Raw genomic sequence first — 20,547 nt, forward strand, 5'->3', positions numbered from 1 at the left:
AACTACTCAAATCACACAGAACAGCAAGGAGGATTATGAGTACTAAGCTAACTGCCATCTACCAGGTATATTTGAAATTTCCAGACAGTCCCAAAAAGGAAAAGCTGACCCTGTTGACAGCCATGGACTGCTGCAACTCCAGCATATTCATTCTCAGCAACACCTCTTGCTCCGAGATGCACCTGGAGAACATCACTTTCTCCAGCAGCAGAGGAGAAGCTGCACTTGGTAAACTCAGCTATGAAGGCCAGTCATCCTATGCCAGGTGCATCCGAGGTGACAGCCTTTGGTATCCCTGGGTGGTGGGCGTCTCCTCTGACTAGGCTTCCAGGCTGATATTTACTACCCTGCATTGGTCTTCTCATCTTTTATATTTTCCCCTGAACCAGCTGATCCATTTTCCATGGTTCCCATGACCATACCCCCATCCCTGAGCACTAGACCTGTGTAAATAATAGCAGATTGTCTATTAGCTATCTTCACCTAAATTTCCAGCATTTAACAATGAATTATTTCTTGAGTATTGAGAACGTACCACGCTTGGGATTCATGAAGGAACAAAACACAGACCCCTGCCCTCATGGACCTCACATTCCAGCGACGTGATTGCTCAGACAGAACTGACTAGCCTCCTGGCTCCTGCTCCCCTTCTCTGTGCCTTCTTTTCCACCTCACCCCCACAAAGCACTAGATCCCATCAAGTTTACCTCTAATTATCTGTCAAAAATCTAACTCCTCTCCACTCCCTCATCCCAGCCTTCTCAGGTCTCTTTTGGCCTCTTATTGGAACCCCTGCCTGAAATCCCTCCCCCTCCTGGCCATTTCCATGTTGTCACCACAGTGGTCCTTCTGAAACACTGATGTGAGTATAACATTCCTCTGCTGTGACCATTCTCCACTGCTCAGAGGATCCCAGGCCCTCTGCCATCTGGGCCAGCCTCTACCATCAGACTTGCCTTCCACTACGCCCTGTGTCCCAGTTACATCTAACTGGGCCCACCGTTCATTCACTTCTCTGACTCTGTTTATCCCCCTGCCTCAGCCCTCCCTCCTTGTCCTGGGCGGCTAAGTCCCTACTCATCCTTTAAGGACAGCTCAACTGACATCTCTTCTTGGAAGACTTCCTTTACTCAAACAGAAAGTTAGTTCCTTCCTCATCCAATTCAATTTTGATATTGTATTGATCTGCTTCTGTTTTGCCTCCCCTTCCGGACTGAGAACTCACTGACATCAAGAATCAAGCTATCCATCTTGCACTATCCTAGACATTGCCCCTGACGCCACATCTAACATGCAGGAGGTGCTCAAATAAACAGCTATCCATTTTTGCTAACCCTCTTGCATTAGAGGTAAAAGCCTTTTGCTCACCAGTGAAGATCCCTGATGCAGTGGCAAGAATTTTTCTCTTTCTAGGGACAGTAGGTATTAGATTAAATAAGGTAATCACTCACTTCACTTCTGGAAGCAACAGCCCGGTGCAGTGGGGTCAGCCACATGTTGTCCTTGGCATTTACACGAGCTCCTGGAACCAAACAGCACAAGTTAGAGGAAGGATGGGGTAAAGGGAAGTTCTGCTGATGTTTAGTCAAATGCTGCATCTTGCTCTTAATTGCCTGATACAACCATCAGCTTTTTTTTTCTTTGCGTCAGTCATGTTCTGAAAAGATTTGATCTGTGAATGAGGGGACTAGAAATCTGCTTTATCTAAGAATCCCACTTATTTCTCTGGGACTAACCAGATATTTCAGTAAAAAGACGCCAGCTTCCACACAGCTTTTGGACAGACACAGCAGGAAGCCTATGTAGATTGCTCATGGCTCCCTCAAGCTTTGGGATGGACAGACAGGCTCAACCTCAAGCCAAAACCAGCTCACACTGAGAGATACGCCTCATGCTCAACTCTGTAAAGCCACATCACCATCATGGAGCAGAAGCTCCCTGTGAATGGATTCACAGAATGCAGGTACCCCGTCCTTCCATGACACCTTCACAATCCTCCACAATCCTTCGCAATCGCAGGCCCACCAAGTCTATATCTGAACAGCTAAAATACTCAAAACAAGCTTCCCTTTCGGGGGTCAGGGTTTTGATGAGTCAGAGATGGGATGTTTTATAAGAGGGCTACAAAAGAGGAAGAGAAGAAAATATGTAAATGCAAAATGAGAAACCTATTTTATCAGGACACTGAGGAAGGAAGTTCATGAGGATGACGAGTGGAGGGATGAATGAAAGAAACTAGACAGTAGGGCAGAGGCGGGGAAGTACAGAAGAGGTGCCTCAGTGAGGGCCGAGGGCCAAGAAAGTGAGTCCAGCACAAGCGGGGGCTGACTAATCTCCACAAGGCCAAGGCTGGCCGGCAGCTGAAAAATAGAAACCTTCTAAAACGGCAGCGTGAGACTTCCATGCATAAAAGTCAGCTAGAAGTTTAGTTTGAGGCACTGGCTAAAAGGAAATAACAAATCATAAAACGTACATTATTGTTTTCTTTAACTGAAGAACAAAACCATCAACAGCATTAGTCATAGGAAATAAAAACATAATACCTAAAATAAAGAAAGAATGCCTCCCTTCCAGCAGCCCCCATTCTGATTGCACTGGTTTGAGACAGGGTCAGGCACAAGTACTTTTTAAAAGTTCCCCAGGACATAATCTTATTGTAATATGCTGTCAAGGTTGAAAGCCACTGATGAATTGTTGCTTAGTTTATCAAGGTTAAAATTATTTGAATTGTAATTCCACTAACACCAGCTTGCCTGAAAGGCCTCAAGCCCTTACCTCAATAAGGAGCACAATGTTGTGCATTGAATTTATTTTCTTGAATTTTTAAAAAAGTCTTTTGTAAACTCAAAAAGCTAATGCAAGAAGAAACCCAAATGACAAGACACATATGGAAAGATATTATTCAAAATTCATCAGGGAAAAGCAAATGAAAGCAATATTAACGTAGCATTTCATACCCATCAAATTGGTAAAGATGATAAAGCGTGAGGACGCCAAGAGTTAGCAAGGGTATGGAGAAACAGAAAGACAAAATATTCAGCTGATGAGAGTGTGAATTGATACAGCCCCCTTGGGAAACAATGTGGAATTACCCAGTAAAACTGAGCAAATGCACACCCTACCACCTAGCAATTCCACCCCCAACATATACCCTAGAGAAACTCTCACATGCATAAGAATGTTCACTGCAGCACGTTTATAACAGAAAGAAAATGGAATCCTAAATGTTGATCAAGAGGAAATGGATAAATACACTGTGGTATATTTGAACAATGGATGCTACACTGTCATGGAAATGAACAGATGGAAGTTGTGTACATAAACAGATACATACTTCAAAATCATAATAGTGATTGAACAAATCAAGTTGCAGAATAACACCTATGGCATAGTACCAGTTACATAAACTTTTAAAATTTACAAAAAGAATTCTTTATGTTGTTTGTGGATGCACAGATATGAAATAAAAGTAAAAAATAGGGCTGAAGAGAACAGATGCCAATTCTGGAGAGTGGTTGCCTCTAAGGAGGGAAGAGTGGGAAAAGGGATGAAGTAAGAGTATGCAGGAGGCTCCAATTGTCTTCAACGTTTTATTTCCTTTAAAGAAAATAATGTGAATATGGCAAAATGTTCAGATTTCTTAATGTCTGGTAGGAGGTATATGGATATTCACTTATATTATTCTCCATCCTTTTCTGTGTTTGAAATACATCCTAGCAAAAATATTTTTAAGAAAGCTAGTGCATTGAAGTTTTACATTTCTTAATAAAAATGGGGAGGGAGGACAAAACTAAGTTGTTTTTTCTTATACTATTTTTGTTCAGGGTTAGTGGCCCTTGATAGAAAAACAACACTCTCCATCCTTTCCACGTAAAGTGGCCCAGCCACACAGTCACCTCCTAAGGCTCACTCCAGGTGAGAGTAAGAGAATAGGGCTTAGAACTGCTGTTGGATCTTACATAACCTTGGTTGTACACAGTCTGATTTGAAAAAGAAAGGTCAAGTTAATGGTGTGTTTCTTGCTCATCTTACTGTGATTTTCTTCTCATGCTCCCCTCTCTACACAATTACCACAGCTGATTCCAGCTGTAGAACAGAGGCAAAGTAAGCTCACCCAGAAAAAGGCAGGACCACTGAAGTCTGCGCCTACCCAGAGGTGAGAGAGCTCTGGGATCTTAGGGAATCCTGTGCTTTCTCTCTAAGTGCCATTTTATTATCACCACATTTAGAACCTAAGCCTCTCATCCCAGGAGCTCCCTCAGCAGCCAGACCACCAGGATGCTGAAGAGGGCCGAGTGCACGCAATGTGTGTAGTCCACATGTGTAGTCCACGCCCAGGCCTGCAGCCGTCTGCTTTCGCCACAGCAAGTCTTGATCTTACCTTTGATCTCGCTCTTTCTTCTCCCTCCACCTTTTCTGCTCTCTCCTCCCCACCCCCTTCCTCTCTGTTCTACATATAAGCCATTTCTATCTCTTTTGTGTGTGCATGAGAATGCTCTACAACATGTTTCTAAAGGAAATAACCATCGGTGAATGTTAAGACCAATCTTCAAAGATGTTTTATGGAAGATTGGTCATAAAAGTATTTTATTTAAGAGTTGGTTAAATACTTTACTGTATAGTCATACAATGTATCCATGATGCTTTATAAGTATGCTTAATAGACTGGAGAGCTCTTCACAAACTTTTGTTATATGACAAAAGTAAGTGCTAAAACATTACCTATAGAACGAGCCCAGTATTGTAAAAACCATTGAACAGTCTAGAAGGATATACTACAAAAGCCCTGAGGTCAATGCCTGGCACGTGATAAGCGCGGCTTAACTGTTTGTCAGCTCTTATTGGAGCAGAGTCAAGGACTAAGGAATAGCGACTGGGGAGCATCTGCCATGGGCAGAGTTGGAAGCACAGACAGACCTAAAGTAATAGCTGCTATTTGGAAAATCCTTTCCGGTCACAAGAGAGATACAGTAATGTCTCTTCAACTGAACTGGTGTGGACAGAAGCTATGAAAATTTGCTGATCATAATAAACAGTAACAAATCTATTTCACATTTTGGTCATACAAGTAATACATGAATGCATTCTTCTTTAAAAAATGAATCATTACGAATTTTACAAGTCCCCTTGAGTATCGCCAATGCTAGAGTCTCCCACTCCCTGAAGTTAACCACTGCTCTGAGTTTGATATGTAAGCTTCCAGTTGCTTTTATGTCTTCATATGCAAGAATGTGTCCCTATAGAAAATCTAGAGAATTAAGCCGGGTAGTCCATACACCATTCTTTTTGTATATTTAAAATAGTACACAATAATACTTTTAAACTATATTACAATAAATACATTTCACACAAATTGTATTATATTGTACTAATACTCTGAATTTCCTTGCTCCACTCAACATTTTTTATAAATATCTATGTTGATGCTTACTGAGTGAGATTGTCCTTTTAATTGCTGCATGTATTCCAAAAAAATACACCACATTTTTAAAACATTCTCTCTATTGGTGGGTATTTCAATTGCTTCCAATATTTCACTACTCAAACAATGAACGTACAGAAAATGACTTCTTATACAAATGTACAAGTATTTGTCTATGATAGATCATTAAAAGTAGACTTTATGTATCACAGGTAGTGAATACTTTTGGTTTTAGTAAGTACTCTCAACCCTCCAAAGTGTGCCAATTTACACACTCACAGTGTGTAAGATTGCTTAGTTTCCCCACATCCTCATCAACACTTGATATTATCAGTCATTTTGAATATTGCAAATCTGAGTCAATGAGACCATGCTATGCACTTAATAATTTATTATGAGAGTAGATCTCATATAGAGTGTTCTTATCAACCATAAAAAATCCCTCCCTCCCGCAAAAGAATTGAAGGGACACAAGGAAACTCTTGGAGGTGACAGATATGTCTATTACCTTGATTGTGGTGATGGTTTCGTGGGTGTATGCATGTGTCCAAACTCATCAAATTGTATACACTAAATATGTTCAGTTTATTGTATATCAATCATACCTCAATAAAGCCATTAAAAATAATATAAATATTGCAAATCTGATTGGAAGAAAATGGCATCTCATTTTTGTGTTTTCCTGTTTAATGATGAGGTCGTGCATCTTTTAATATGTTTATTAGCCATTTGTAATTAATTTTCTGAGAACTACTGGTTCATATTCTTTTACTATTTCCCTACTTTTCTATTTTTTTCTTATTTATATGTATATACTTTTACTGTTTTTACTATTAGTAGTAGTAGTAGTATATTCTCAAAATTTTTAGTTTTATGGAGAGCCAAGTGTGGCTTTCAATATTAAAATTCCATCAAAGAGAAAAATGACTGCAAGCATCACAGAGCATCGTAGAGCAACACACGCCTGACATGTAACAACACCAGCGTTGTTTATCTGCAGCTTCAGAGCCACAGGAGAAATTTAAAGATAATTAGAAATCTAGGAAAGGGCTTCCTTCAGTCACTCCATTCCATCTTTCAGTCCACCCAGCCTTCTCAAGGAAGTCAGCTGCCAAGAAAACCTCCTCTCCTGCTACAACAAAAATTATGATGACAAAACCACATTCAACTGACTGGAGACTCAAGAAGCATCTCATCAGTGTCATCTCCTGCGGCTGCTTCCTCATCCTCTTCCTCTAAGTGCTTTCGAGAGTCTTGTTTACATGTCAGAGGGAAGTGTCAGATGGCGTTGGCTCTGAATGGAATATTTATAACTGGTTTTTCTAAAGGAAGCCTCACGTTATTTACCTGCCTGTCAGGCACCATTGTGCACTGAAGGACACAGTCTGTATGTCTAATGATTTAAAGGCAAAGGCTTTTTATACCCAAGGACATTTTAAAGCTTAAACATGAAAATAAGTACTAGGCTATACTGATTCTTTAGAAACAAAGGCCCAACTAAAAATTATCAGGCACAAACCCTAACTGCCAATTACGTACGCTGTTCATCTTATCCCTATTACCTCTTAATTTTATTTTCACTGAGTTCAAACGTAAAGGAAACTCAGCAAGAAGTAGAATGAAGAGAAAAAGGAGGACTGAGGGCTGAAAAATCTTACAGGCCAAAGAGAATAACTGATTCTTAAGGTTGGTTTGTCCCAAGTTTGGCTTTTAATAATTGAAATAAACATAAAAGAAAGGTCATATAAAATATGATTATAATATAACGTGATCAGTTTGCTATTGATTTTTTTAAAACAAGCCAAATCTCATTACAGCACAGGAGCACTGTTCCTCAGAGCAGTTACCTTGGAAGAGTGTATAATAATTCCATGCATGTGACAATCGCTCAAAATATTTTTAAAACTCCCCCTTGGAGTTGCCTTTAGAGCCAGTTTACATACCCACCAGAAAATGGCTCATTACTTTACCACATCTGTGAGCCCAAGTCAACACTGCCTGGTTTAATACCCACCTCTTTCACCAGATAAACAGTATCAAACACATCTTCAAAGGATGAATATTTGTTATGCATAAGGGAATCAAAGGAATGATGTGCCACCAGCTCTGGAGGCAATTTGCACTGAGTGAGGTAAGCAAATTTGAAAAAAATTTTTTCATAGGAAACAATTTTGCATGACTATCACTTATTTGGTGACCTAAGTTCTAATAAAGTAATCCTACTCAGTAGTCACACCTCACAAACACTCCCATGTTAGAGGGTGAGTACTTCCAGTTTTCTTCCTTCAACCCAGAATACGATAACCCTTGCTTATCCTCAATCTTCTCTGCAGAATATTTCTACGGTGGTCATTTTTCTGTGTGCTCTGCTTCCTGTATCTCAACCCTAGTCTCTTAACTCTTAGCCACTGATTGGTTCTCGCTGATCTCATTAACCCTCTCTCTGCATTAATCCTGGCTCAGCCAGTTCCCAAACAGAAGCTAGAGTCAGGGGGGGAATAAAGCCAGAATTTGGACTGGCAGTCATAAGAAGGTACAAATTTGCAAGGCCCGAATTCCTCCCCCAAACCTTGTCCTCCCTGTCTGCTCAGAGGCATTCAGGGTTCCACCTGCCTGACTAACAAGAGATAATGTCAGTAGAAATTTAGCGGGCTTGAATTACATCACGCTCTGAAAGTTAATATGACAATAGAGAATACCGCTGTAATGGGCTGTTCTGGCAAAGACAAATTATTTGTCCAACATGGGAATCATTAGCACGCCATTCATTATTAAATTGGAAAACAGTTTGGTTGGATTCCCTAAAGGGTCAGCTGCCAGATGCAAGCTCAGAGATGAAATCACCATGCTCTTGCAATGATATTTCTTTAGGAACATAATGTATAAAATGAATAAAGGAACATTCAAGAAAAATAAAAGCTACATGAATTCCAAGAGCACTTGCCTCAGCTTCCACAGTTGAATAAAATCGCTAAAGAACATTCCCAATGCTCTCCCAGGCTCTAAGACTTCCAGATTTGATGGGAGGGAGAGGAAAAATTCCATAGCAACTTGAACCAAAATTATACTAAAGAGATGAACAGCCCAGTAATTCCAGGACCAAACAAGTGTACAGATCAAGATATATGTAACAGCTTCTCCCAGCTCTACTGAATCAGTCAGAGTTAAAAAGCGGCCCACATGAAGGTGATGTGAAACCAAGTTTCTCAATCACCTGGCCCAGATGCCTAAAGAAAAAGATGGGTCAACTTCACACAGCAGAATTAAAACCATCCCTTTCAGATGTAGAAACAACAACAACACAAAGTTGGAGTCTAGGAGAAAGTTTTGAATTTGCACATTCATGAAACAAACATTCTTCTGAGACTCTGAGAGATCTCTTAATGCAACATTTGGGTTGTAGGTACAGCTAGTTGGAACCATTAGGTGTCATACCACAAAATTATTTTACACCACCATTGATTCTGCCTGCAATTTTCCGTGGGCCAAATTTCAATTGCAGGGGCAACCGGCCAGGTGTGCACTGGCACTTAGCCACAGTCTGTGCCAACACCAAACAATACATGTTTGTTTGGAACACAGCCCTGGAATGTCTTTAGATTTGTCAAAGGAAGGCCAGTTCTGGAGAGCACAAGGAATGCCACACAAAACCTAACTTAAGCTCCACATGACTGTCAAGAGCACAGGGCACACGTGCTCTGGGGCACAGAAGCCTTGTTTCCTGGGGAAACCCACCTCAAGAATATGAACACAGCAAAACTCAGGGCAATGTGAATCTTCCCGTGTATCATGCACAATTCTTGTTTCTTTTCCACGATGTTCTCAACATCTGCTTAAATAACATGTATCAGGTCCTACCTCTGCATAGCTTACTTTGGAATTCTACAGTTTCCCTTTACTACTGCAGACAAAGGCAAAACCTTTTTATAGGCCTTTTGCCTAGTCCGTGGCCAGAGGCATTTCCTTCAGATTTTAATCTCCCTAAACAAAGAGGAGGAGGAAGAGAGACAACCTGTCTGCACATACAACCTACAATGTGACACGTGCACATGCTCAGATTCACTCCGGAGATTTGTCTAGCAAACACTCAAGGCAGAAAGCACATAATGGTTTTGGAAACCTGTTTGGTGAGATGTACTGAGCATACAGGTTTCCAAAAATGACAATCTTGGCATTTTTAACTCCAATGAAATATTTAAAATACAAAGAAAAATATAGAGAATAGTATCACGAAGACTAGTGTACACACAAACCAAATTTAACATTTTCCATATTTGCTAATTTTTTAAAAATAAAATATTTTACAGAGAGTTGTAGTTGTCTCTTTTACACCTGTCCCTGAAGACACTTCTCACTTAAGCTGCCTACTCAGAAGTAACCACTATCCAGAAATTGATGTTCCTTTACCTTCAATGTTTTTATACTTTTATTACAAAGTCATAGTCATGTGTCCATAAACAAGCACTATGTACTGTGTGTGTATATATATATATGTATAGTGTATAACATATATTCTACACATGTATGTATACACACACATATACACACATATATATATACTATATGTATACTATATATAGTGTGTGTGTTTCGCTTATGGATACATGACTATGACCACGTAATAAAAATATAAAAACATGGAAGATAGGTTTTGTGCTTTGTAGCACAATTTAAATATATGTAAATACGCACACTGAGTATATACACTCAGTGTATATATATATATATACACAGTCAGTCCTCCGTTTCTGTGGGTTCTGCATCCGTAGATTCAACCACCTGTGGATTGAAAATATTTGAAAAAAATTGTGTCTGTACTTAATACATACAGATTTTATTTTCTTTATTATTCTAATTATTGTCATTATTCCCTAAACAATAAGTATAACTGCATACATAGCATTTACATTGTATTAGGTATTATAAGGAATGTAGAAATGACTTAAAGTATACAGGAGAATATGCATAGGTTATATGCAAATACAATGCCATTTTATATCAGGAACTTGAGCATCTGTTGATTTTGGTACCCACAGAGGGGGCCTGGAACCAATCCCCCATGGACACCAAGTGACGACTATACGTGTGTGCATATATATACATATATGTGCTGTATATAACATATATACATGTAGTATATAGTGTATATATAGATAGTATTATGTGTATATGGAGTATATATTATACACTATATATATGCACACTATATGTATATACAAATAGTGTGCATGTGTGTATGTTCATGTAGACTTTAAAGCAGTTTTCTTTCCTTTTCTTTTTTACAATTAAAAAAAAGTCAAAAGTTATCCAAATGTACTAAATTCATCTACAGTGCTGGGCCTGACTAGATAGTCAGGAATCAGACTTTCAAAGAAATATAAGAGTTTCACTAGAGAAGCTGTTTTTCCACAAGAACAACTTATTGCATTGTCTCTCACTCACAGACAAATCACCGATCAAATAAACTTCTATGAGCATAAAAAGGAATTTTGTTTGGGTTCACTATAGTAGTCAATCTAGTAAGTTGGTCATTTAAACTTTCATCTGCAGTTGACTTTTGAGTACAGCCGTTATTTACCTGACAGAATCAGGAGTTCAATGATCTCTGCATCTCCCAGAAATGCGGCCACATGAAGGGGGGTTCGTTTCTCAGAATCCTGAAACAAAAAACATCAAAAATACACAACAGGTCAGTGGTGGCTAGAGGCACGTTTTGTAGACATAGTAAGATGTGCCACTCATTCTGAGGTTAATGCTTGTGGAAGAGCCTGAAGGGCAAACACCTATCAGGTAAGCTCTGGTTATAATTTCCTCCTAGCACACCCCACAGTCACACATACAAAGGACCCATTTCCTGTGTCTGCGAGAGATTCATTTTCTTGGCCTGCCTGCTCCTTTTACTTAAGTCCAGCTCAGGTCAAGGATGGACCATTATGTACTGGATGATGAATTTTAGTTTATTTTCAAACCTTTGGTATGGTTAAAAAAAAATATTCAAACCTCTCTAACCTACCTTCGCAATAGTTCAAAGCTTCCAAAGGTTTATTTTCTTTCTAAGGGAACATAGTGGAACTGTTCACAAGGACATTAAACATAAGTACAGTTATCTTCTTTCTATCCTCACTTGCTGTTGCCTGGACCACTGCTCACTCATATGATACTTACTGAATGCCTACTCTGTGACAGGAACCAAATTCTGGGGACAGAGGGGTGACTGCAACAGGCTTCGTCCCTGCTCTCATGAAACTTACATTCAAGTGGAAAGGCTGACATCAGCCAGTTAAATAAACAACACATGAGACCATTTTGGAAGGTGATAAAGGCTATGACAAAATCAAAACCAAGTAATGGGATTAAGTGACTAGGGAGATAGGAATAAGAGTGGTCAGGTAAGGCCTTTCTGAGGATGTTGACATTTAAGCTGAAAGACTCCAGTCTGTGTCCTTGGCAAGGCATTTAATACACAGTACTGAGAGGCACAATGAGAACATGCAGAGGAAAAACTATTGCTTCCCCATGTGCAAGTTGGAGATAATAATATCTACCTTAAAGGACTGATAAGAGAAATCAAAATAATGTATATAAATAAAGGCCTAGGCAAGCAGGAGGCGCAGGCATGGCCAGTATTCCATACATAGTTGTGATTGTCATCAGCATAGATAGCTGTGACACCTCTCCTCCGAGACTGAAAACTCCCTTGAGGTAAAGATCTGGTCTTAATTCCCCTTTATGCCCACAGTAGCAGCTTACTAGGCACTCAGCATAAATTGGTGGGACTGAACTAGACTACCTGCACGGCCCCTTCCAGACTTCCATCAACTACTCCATAACAATGGTAACTAAAGCCTGTATGCTATGTCTTTAAGGTTTCTCCTAAAACTAGGATGCATTTTCATTTCAGGATGCTTGGATTTGCTGTTGATTTTAATCATCATTCCTGTTACCACTTGATTATGCAATCGACCTAACAACCCTTGATTAGCCCAAGGATATTATTCTATTTTCTGACAGTCTTGGTCCTCTGCTCTTCCTCTGTTGCTCTCAGACGATTGCTTTTAGGCATTTCATAATTCACTCATATCTAAAACAGATGGCAGGCAGAGGACATGACAAGAATTGATCTTCAAACCAGTCTATTTGTTAGAAGGTATGGTGAATAGGTTTTACCAAGAAATGCACTAACATTAAGTGGATTTAAAAAGGTGTTTGAACTAGCTGGAAACTCAATTGTCTTTGTCTGGCTGTAGGCAATTACTACAAAAAAGTGGAAATAGGGCAGTCATGAAACTATAAAATAATGGTATGTGTTGGAAAATTCAGTAAGATATATGACCACGGTCAACCCTATTAGAGCTACATCACCCTATCTTTGAAAATAAAGACTTGTTATTTGAAAACATGTTTGCTTATTTGAGAATCAGTGTATTAATTTGTGCAATGAACTATACAAATAACTGAGGTCAAACTTCCACAAATATTTTATATTTCTATTACTTCTATTGATATTTCTACAAGCATTTTCCATTTTAGCTTCATATTCCCTTTGAATCATCACTATATCATTTAAACATTTCTCTTGGGTCTTTGGATAAAAGTTATGTAATTATATGTTCTTCTGTGAATTGAATTAGTTCCAGGCTTTGGTTCAACAAATTAAACCTTGCCTAAGTGATTTAAACAAGGACCGTCCCAACCCAAATTATGACTTCATTTGACCTGAAGCAAAGTCAATGCTCTGTTTGAGACCTTGGCCTCAAATAAAAAGCCAAGAAAACTCCACCATCCCTCCCTCCCTTGCAAATCTGATTGGCCTGTCATTATGTGACCAGCTTTGCTGATTCTGTGGCTCCTTTTATGACATAGCTTGTTTAAACTCAAGTTTCTGTAAGATTAAAAGGGTACATTCTATGAGATCATATAGTAAAAACTCTTGACTATGAAACCTAGTGTTTCTGTTAATATGTATTTAAAGGTTTCCTGTACCTTTCAAGACAACTATGCCAATTGGTACTCTCCTTCAGTGGCATGGCACAACAGGTAACTGCAGAGAAGACCTGAATTCAGACAGCAGTCCTTTAGTTCTCTGAAGCAGCAGAACCATATAAACAAGCATATGTGCTGTTAAGACCTTAACCAAAATAGCAGTACATTTCCACTATTGACCAAGGACTGCTAACACCTGCTCTCTAGCAAGAAACCTGAGCAATGTGCAAAGATCATGAGTCGAGGGGTGAATGATGGAGCCACAGTAATCATCAGGCTCTATAAGGTAAAATCAGCTGGAAGTCACACGACGTCCTCTGCTTAAGTATAAGGTCACCCCACTTCGCCATAAGCCAAACTAATGGAGTAGGAGATGCAATGATAGAAGAAGGAGGGTAAAGGCTGTGGAGAAAAAAGAATACTAGTTTAATATTAGTATTCAGGGTTCCAGGCCAGTGATATCTCTAGGGTATCTAGAAGAAGAAACAAACCTACTGGTAATTATTAAGTGCTTTTATTTATTTTCAAAATGCCTTCTCATCTATTCTACTACTTGATCTAACAACATCCCAAACAGGGGAGACACACCTTTTACAACTATATTCTTAAGTCTTATTATTACATTTAAAAGATAAGGAATCTGAGCCCTGAGTAGGCTGTATAACTTGCTCAACAGAGCAAATTGATGTCGAAAAATTAGGTGTCCTGGCTCCCAACAAAACTTTCTTCTTTATAAACAAGAAAGCAAGACATCATCTTAGAACTTGCCTTGATAATCTAAAAACCTTTTTACTATAATCCCCAAGATATCCTGGAAAAAAATGTGACAAACATATGGTAAACATCCTTTTAAGAGAGCTTACAAGAAATTAAATGCAAAGGGGCCAGAAATGGACAGTAAACCAAGAACCAAAGCTGGAAGTGCATGAGCTTATACTGTGGGGAGAAGTCAGTGCTCCAGGGGCTTGGGCCTGACCACTTGGTAGGGCATGAGAGATGAGGGGGGACAACTGGAACTGAGGGCATCTCAGAAAGAAAAACCCTTGAAGTGATCTTGAAGAAAGACTCTTGAAGTGAAATAGGAGGGCTTGAAAAAAAGCCAAACACTCACACAGGCAGATGGCAAAGAGGTGCCTTGTCCTCGGCTCTTGGTGGGAAAATAAAAATATCTCCACTGAGCATTTGCATCCCCGGACTCTGCCCTCATGTGTTTGGGGTTTTGAATTCACAATACTTGTAGAGTCCAGGAACTTTTCAAGTTGAAAATAGGCTTTGGATTCCAGGCCAGCAATACCCTAGCTAGGGTGCCTAGAAGAAGAAACAAAACCTAGCTGGAGAGGTACACCCTCCATCCAGGCAACCCGGGACACCCATGTCCACTGAAGATGAACTCCCAAGCCCAAGCCACGAGGCCCATGTGCAAACAACTCCCCATAAGCAAGAGTCAGCAGACTAACAACCAGCAAAATTTGAGATAATAGAAGAATCAGACAGAGATCGGGCATAATGCTTAAAATAACTTCCGACTTGAAGGACAAAGCCCAAGGGAAAAACAAAACACTGTTTTTTAAAAACAAACTGTATTTGGGGGAAGAGGCATGAAGGAAATGTTTTGGGAAGCAGTACCAGCACATGCTACAAATCATTTAAAACTTTGGTATGAGAGGGGTAAAAACTGGAAGAGTAAAAATGAAAGGATAGGAGAAAGGAAAAATAAGTACAATGACTTTGGGGTATGCTTGACAATCATGTATTTAGCCATATTTTCTAGACACAGATGTTTATTGAGAAGCTATTATATGCCAGACATTGTGGTAGATATTAAGGATACAAAATTTAAAACATCCAGTCCTTTCACTTTAAAGAAACTTACCAGTCTAGTTATCAGTTTCCAAATTTAGTACATCAGAACAAAAACAATAACAGGGAATGGCAAATAGTGATATCCATGATGTTAAATGATTGGTGAAAATTACCAAATGCAATGAGACAAATGTCTTAGTGAATACTTTCCCCCAAACCATCCAATTCTGAACTGGCCTGGGCAGGATATCTCAATTTACAGGAAAAACCTCTTCTGAATTTGAGAAATAAACACAGCTTGCCTCTATCTCGCTGGAGGTCCTATTGGCTCCAGTTTATCTGGAAACCTGGGAAGCTCTGGGCCAGACTTCCAGGCCAGTCGCAGAGCCAAGCCTTTATCTTACAGGCTGAGTCAGTGGTAGTTTCTGGATCCAAATTAGAATCCAGGACAAGAGATGCATTCAGGCGTAGTAGCTGAGCTTAGCACTCTGACCATTTGCTTTCCTTTCCATCTTTTTTCCCAGGTGGACTCCCTGTGATACCCAACAGTTGGTGAACGGTTATATAGACCTTTACAACACCCATGAATACAAGAGGGGGGAAAAGCAAGCACAGTAAGATTAGCACACACCAGAAACAGCTTATCAGCATAGTTTTTAAAAATCATCCAAGTATCACAAACAGGCAGATCTTTTTCCATCACCCAGTAGCTCCAATTCCAAACAGCCCTTTGCAAACAGATTCAGATGCATGAAAAGTGAGAAGACCCAGGTTTCTCCAGAAGGAAGGAAGGTAAACCCTCATATGAATAGCCAAAGACACACACAGGTAGCTGGGATCTGAGCTAAATTTGCAGTACGTAAGAGAGAGATCAGGCAGAAGGAATTTCTGAGTCGTCTGTTTACCAAAGAAGCAAGTAAAGAAAATAGGGAACTTTAAGTATGTACACACAAAGTAAATTTGACATGGGCAAGAGAGGCCAGTCTGTCAGCTAAAAATACTATGTAGACAGGCAGACTGAGGGGCACCCCACGCCTCTGTTTTGAAGATTAAGAACTGTTTAGGTCATGCACTTCGAGCTTTGGAAATTCTCAGCCAGAAGTGCATGATCTAATCTGCATTCTAAGCACCTGTCATACCCTAAAACAAACATTCCTCCCTACATGTGGATATCTTACATACCAAGACAGACAGATGGAGTACTGTTAGGAAACAAATCCATGAAATACAGAAGGTACTTTCCAACCGTCAGTTCAAACTCTCACTAAAATCAAAGAAACTGGGATATAACTGACAACTAAGGCACGGTGAGCTTAATGTGATATTGAACAGAGATCACTAGAAGCAAGGAGATGTCTAAAGAAACTCTGAACACAAAATAGTTACCTTGGAGATATTTCAAATTAAGTGAGGAAAAGAGCCAGGAAATAATATAGATTTAAATCAAACAAGATGCAAAATGGGAAGGATGCTTGGTCTTAAGGTGGAGAATTAGGAAGTTGTAAAGTGGAAAGGAACGCAAAAAAGAGAAAACAAGTAAAACATGTTTCTCTTTAAAGTTCTCATGTTTACTTTCAATTTTTAACACCTCATAAAAACTGCAAAGTAGAGAAAGTAACAGTCCTATATGTGCCCACAAACAAAATCAAGCACGTTAACATTTTTCTATGTCTGCTTCAGAACTCTGTTTTTAAAAATACCTTTAGGGGTAAAGTGCCATGGTTTAGAAATGCATATGTTCAGAAATAACTTGAAGTGCGTGCGTGTGTGTGTGTGTGAGAGAGAGAGAGAGAGAGAGAGAGAGAGAGAGAGTAAGAGAGAGAGACTGAGAAAGGGAGTTAGGTCAGGTTGTTTTCAATTCTTCACTTTTACAAATACTGTTGCAATGCACATCTTTATACATGTCTCTCTGCATATTTGTGAGTTTCTCTAGAGCAGATACCAAGAAAAGAAAATCCTAGACCCGAGGATATATGCATATTCAGTTCTATTAGGTACTGCCAACTAGCTTTCAGAAGTTCTACTAATTTACACTCCCACCAGCCACATATTAGTTCCTTTTCTCAAGCTTCTTGCCAATATTTGATGCTAGGCCTTAGTACTCTTCGCCAATATGATGTGCCTGACGTGGTATGTTCTGGTTTCTTCAACTGTGAACTGCCTCTGCATATCTTTACCCACTGTTAAATTTAGTTACTAGTATTTTTCTTGTAATATGTGGAGTTTTTTATATTGTTTAATTTAGCTTTTAATGAAAACTCAAGTTATGCCTTCACTAGACACAACAGAGATGGATCAATGTCTTCCCAAGTCACCATAAAAGAAAAATTTAGATTTACAATCCTTATTCATCCTTTATGCATGCATTATCTCATGGAGCTGGATGTTCCATGGCTGGAGTCTTCAATGCCTCAAAGGTGACAGCAAATCTCTGCCCCCACCATCAAACGATTTTATTCTATCATTCATTTGAATGTAACATGAATATATGAGAAATACTAGTGCACTTTTCTACATCAAAAAATGTTCAAATTATAGGTTCAATCTTCAAAACTATATCTAACTCCTGAAACTAAACAAGAATCACTCAAAAGAATTTTAAATGAGGATAAAATAAGAGAAATGAGAACACCAAGACATTTTGATTTTAATCTGCCTTATATAACTAGATACTAGATATTTTTATTGCAGTAATATTTAAAAATAAAATAATGTATATTAAGTAAAATTTGCATCAGAGATTTTATATATATTTTCAAACTTGACCCTTAAAACAATACTGTGAGGTGAATATAATCATCCCCATATTACTGTTGAGGAGCGTGAGACTTTGAGATGACAAGTAAATTGTCCAGAGTCACAAAGCTAGTAAGTGGTGGAACTAGGATTCAAAACCAGATCTGATTTCATTGGTCATGCTCTTGCTAATTTTCTAAATAGTTCTAAGCCTTGGTAAACAAAACAAAAGTTATTCTTCACTGCAGTTAGCTCTCTTGCCCTAATACTCTAGATCCAAGGGCAAATTTCTTGCACATAAAAAGCATAAGCAGGCAAAAAGAACAAAGTCAAAGAACTTAGATTATCTGATTTGAAGACTTATTATAAAGCCGTGTAACCAAGACAATATGATATTGGTGCTAAGACAATTCACTGGTGAAAGGATAGCCTTGTCAACAAATGTTGCTGGAACAATTAGGTATTCATATGCAAAAATAAATAGATAAATAAAAGAACCTTCATCTATACCTTGCACCCTAGACAAAAATTAAATACAAATGGATCATGGGACTAAATGTAAAACTTAAAATTATAAAATATCTAAAAGAAACATAGGAGAAATCCTTTGACTTTGGCTTAGGCAAAGATTTCTTAGATATGACACCAAAGTACAATCCATAAAAGAAGAAACTAATAAACTGCATTTCATCAAAATTAATAACTTCTGCTCTTTGAAACACACCATTAAGAGAATGAAGACAAGCTATGGACTGGGAGGAAATATTTGTAAAGCATATATTGGATAAAAACTTCTGTCTAGAACATACAAGAAACTCTCAAAACCCAATAACATGAAAGCAAGCAATCCAATTAAAAAGTAGGCAAAGATTTGAACAGATATTTCACCAAAAAAGATATATAGATAGCAAATAAGCACATAAAACATGCTCAACATCATTAATCACTAGAGAAAAACAAATTAAAACCATACTACATACATATTTAAATTGCTAAAATTAAAAGGACTAATGATACCAAATGTTGATGAACATGCAGAGGAACTGAAACATTCATACACTGTTGATGGAAATGGAAAATGATACAACCACTTTGGAAAAGAGTTTGCTATTTCTTGAAAAGTTAAACTCACACCTACCATATGATCTAGGTATTCTACTATTGGGTATTCTACCCAAGAGAAACATAAACGTATAGCCATGCAGAGAATTGCACATGAACATTCATAAAAGCTTTGTTTGTAAAAGCCAAAAACTGGAAGTAATCCAAATTTCCATGAACAGATGAATGGATAAACTGTGGTATTTCCATATAATGAAACACTACTGACCAATTAAAAGGAATGAGCTATTGACATATGTCACAACATGGATGAATCAAAATAATTGTGCGGAGTGAAAGAAGCCAGGCAAAAAAAGAGTATATATGGTATAAATCCATTTCCATAAAATTCTAGGAAATGCAAACTAATACACAGTGACAGAAAGCAGATCAGTGGTTCCTCAGCAGGCTGGGTGAACAATCGGGAGGGGTGGGAGGAAGGGATTACCGAGGGGCACAAAGAAGCTTTGCGGGCAATGGATACTTTCATTATCCTGATTGCGGTGGTGGTTTCATGAATATAAACAGGCCAAAACTTTGCAAATTATACACTTTAAGTATGTGTAGTGTATTTTATGTCAGTTATATGTCAATAAATCTGTTTTTAAAAGACATTATCAGGTAAATAAAACATATTTTCTCTCTTGCCTAATGTAAAGAAGGGAACATTTAAAAGTTAAAAGATATACCTAGGCAACAACATAAATTCAGTTAACAGGAGAAAAGAAATGACAAAATTTAATCAACCAATAAAGGGTTAATTTAGAGGCAACTCGTGTTATGTCCTACTTGTATGTCCACGTAAAAGTTCTTGCAAAAGAATGGCCTTTGGATTCAAGTCTACATGCTTTTATAATAGGCACAAGCCAGACTTCTTTTCAAAATCCCTTAGAAGGTTTTCAGTTCCTAAACAAAATCTTTGATAAATGTGTATTGAGTAAGGATGTAGAAAATAAATCTAAAAAATTAAGTACAAGTGGAAGGTGAACAGTTTATGCCTACCCTGTGGGTACACAGCAATGTCAGCGCTGGATTACCATATGACCCTCGGGATCTTACCACGTGCTGAGATTCCCAAGTGACAGTAGCCATTTTAGAGTGGTCTCTGCCTGGGAAAGCTGCTGGAACACCAACTATATGTGAAGCTCTGATCATTTGGCCAGGAACATTTCTTGAGAGCCAGTGGATACAGAACACGGGAAAGAGTTCTAGTCCCTAAGTCCTACAGAACGGAAAACTGGTCAAGGCACTTGGGCTTTGTCACTAGTGAAACAGTAATATACATCCACCCACTGCAAAGACAATTGTCAGGAGCTTCTGATAAAAACCAAAGCAGGTCTTCAGAGCACCACCTTCCCCCGCAGCCTAAAAGCTAATAAAGTTCACGATTACTCTGTGCAGCACCCCACGCATATTAAGAAGCAGTGTATTTAAATTTAATACATTTTAAAAATAGTTTTTCATGAAGAAACCATAATTCTTGTACACATGATGGGAATGTT

General features: G+C 38.7%; 1 protein-coding gene across 1 annotated transcript in view; it reads right to left on the minus strand.

Moving 5' to 3' along the window:
* Positions 1 to 20,547, minus strand: part of ANKRD44 (ankyrin repeat domain 44) — a 188,123-nt gene that overhangs the window by 128,776 nt on the left and 38,800 nt on the right. Inside the window, exons 3-4 of the mRNA XM_063086180.1 lie at positions 11,001 to 11,079; positions 1,452 to 1,522 (exon numbers count right to left, since the gene is read on the minus strand). Coding sequence (XP_062942250.1) covers positions 1,452 to 1,522; positions 11,001 to 11,079 — 150 coding nt within the window. The remainder of the gene's footprint in view (positions 1 to 1,451; positions 1,523 to 11,000; positions 11,080 to 20,547) is intronic.

Source organism: Cynocephalus volans, chromosome 1 (genome assembly GCF_027409185.1).
Source record: "Cynocephalus volans isolate mCynVol1 chromosome 1, mCynVol1.pri, whole genome shotgun sequence".
NCBI lineage: Eukaryota > Metazoa > Chordata > Mammalia > Dermoptera > Cynocephalidae > Cynocephalus > Cynocephalus volans.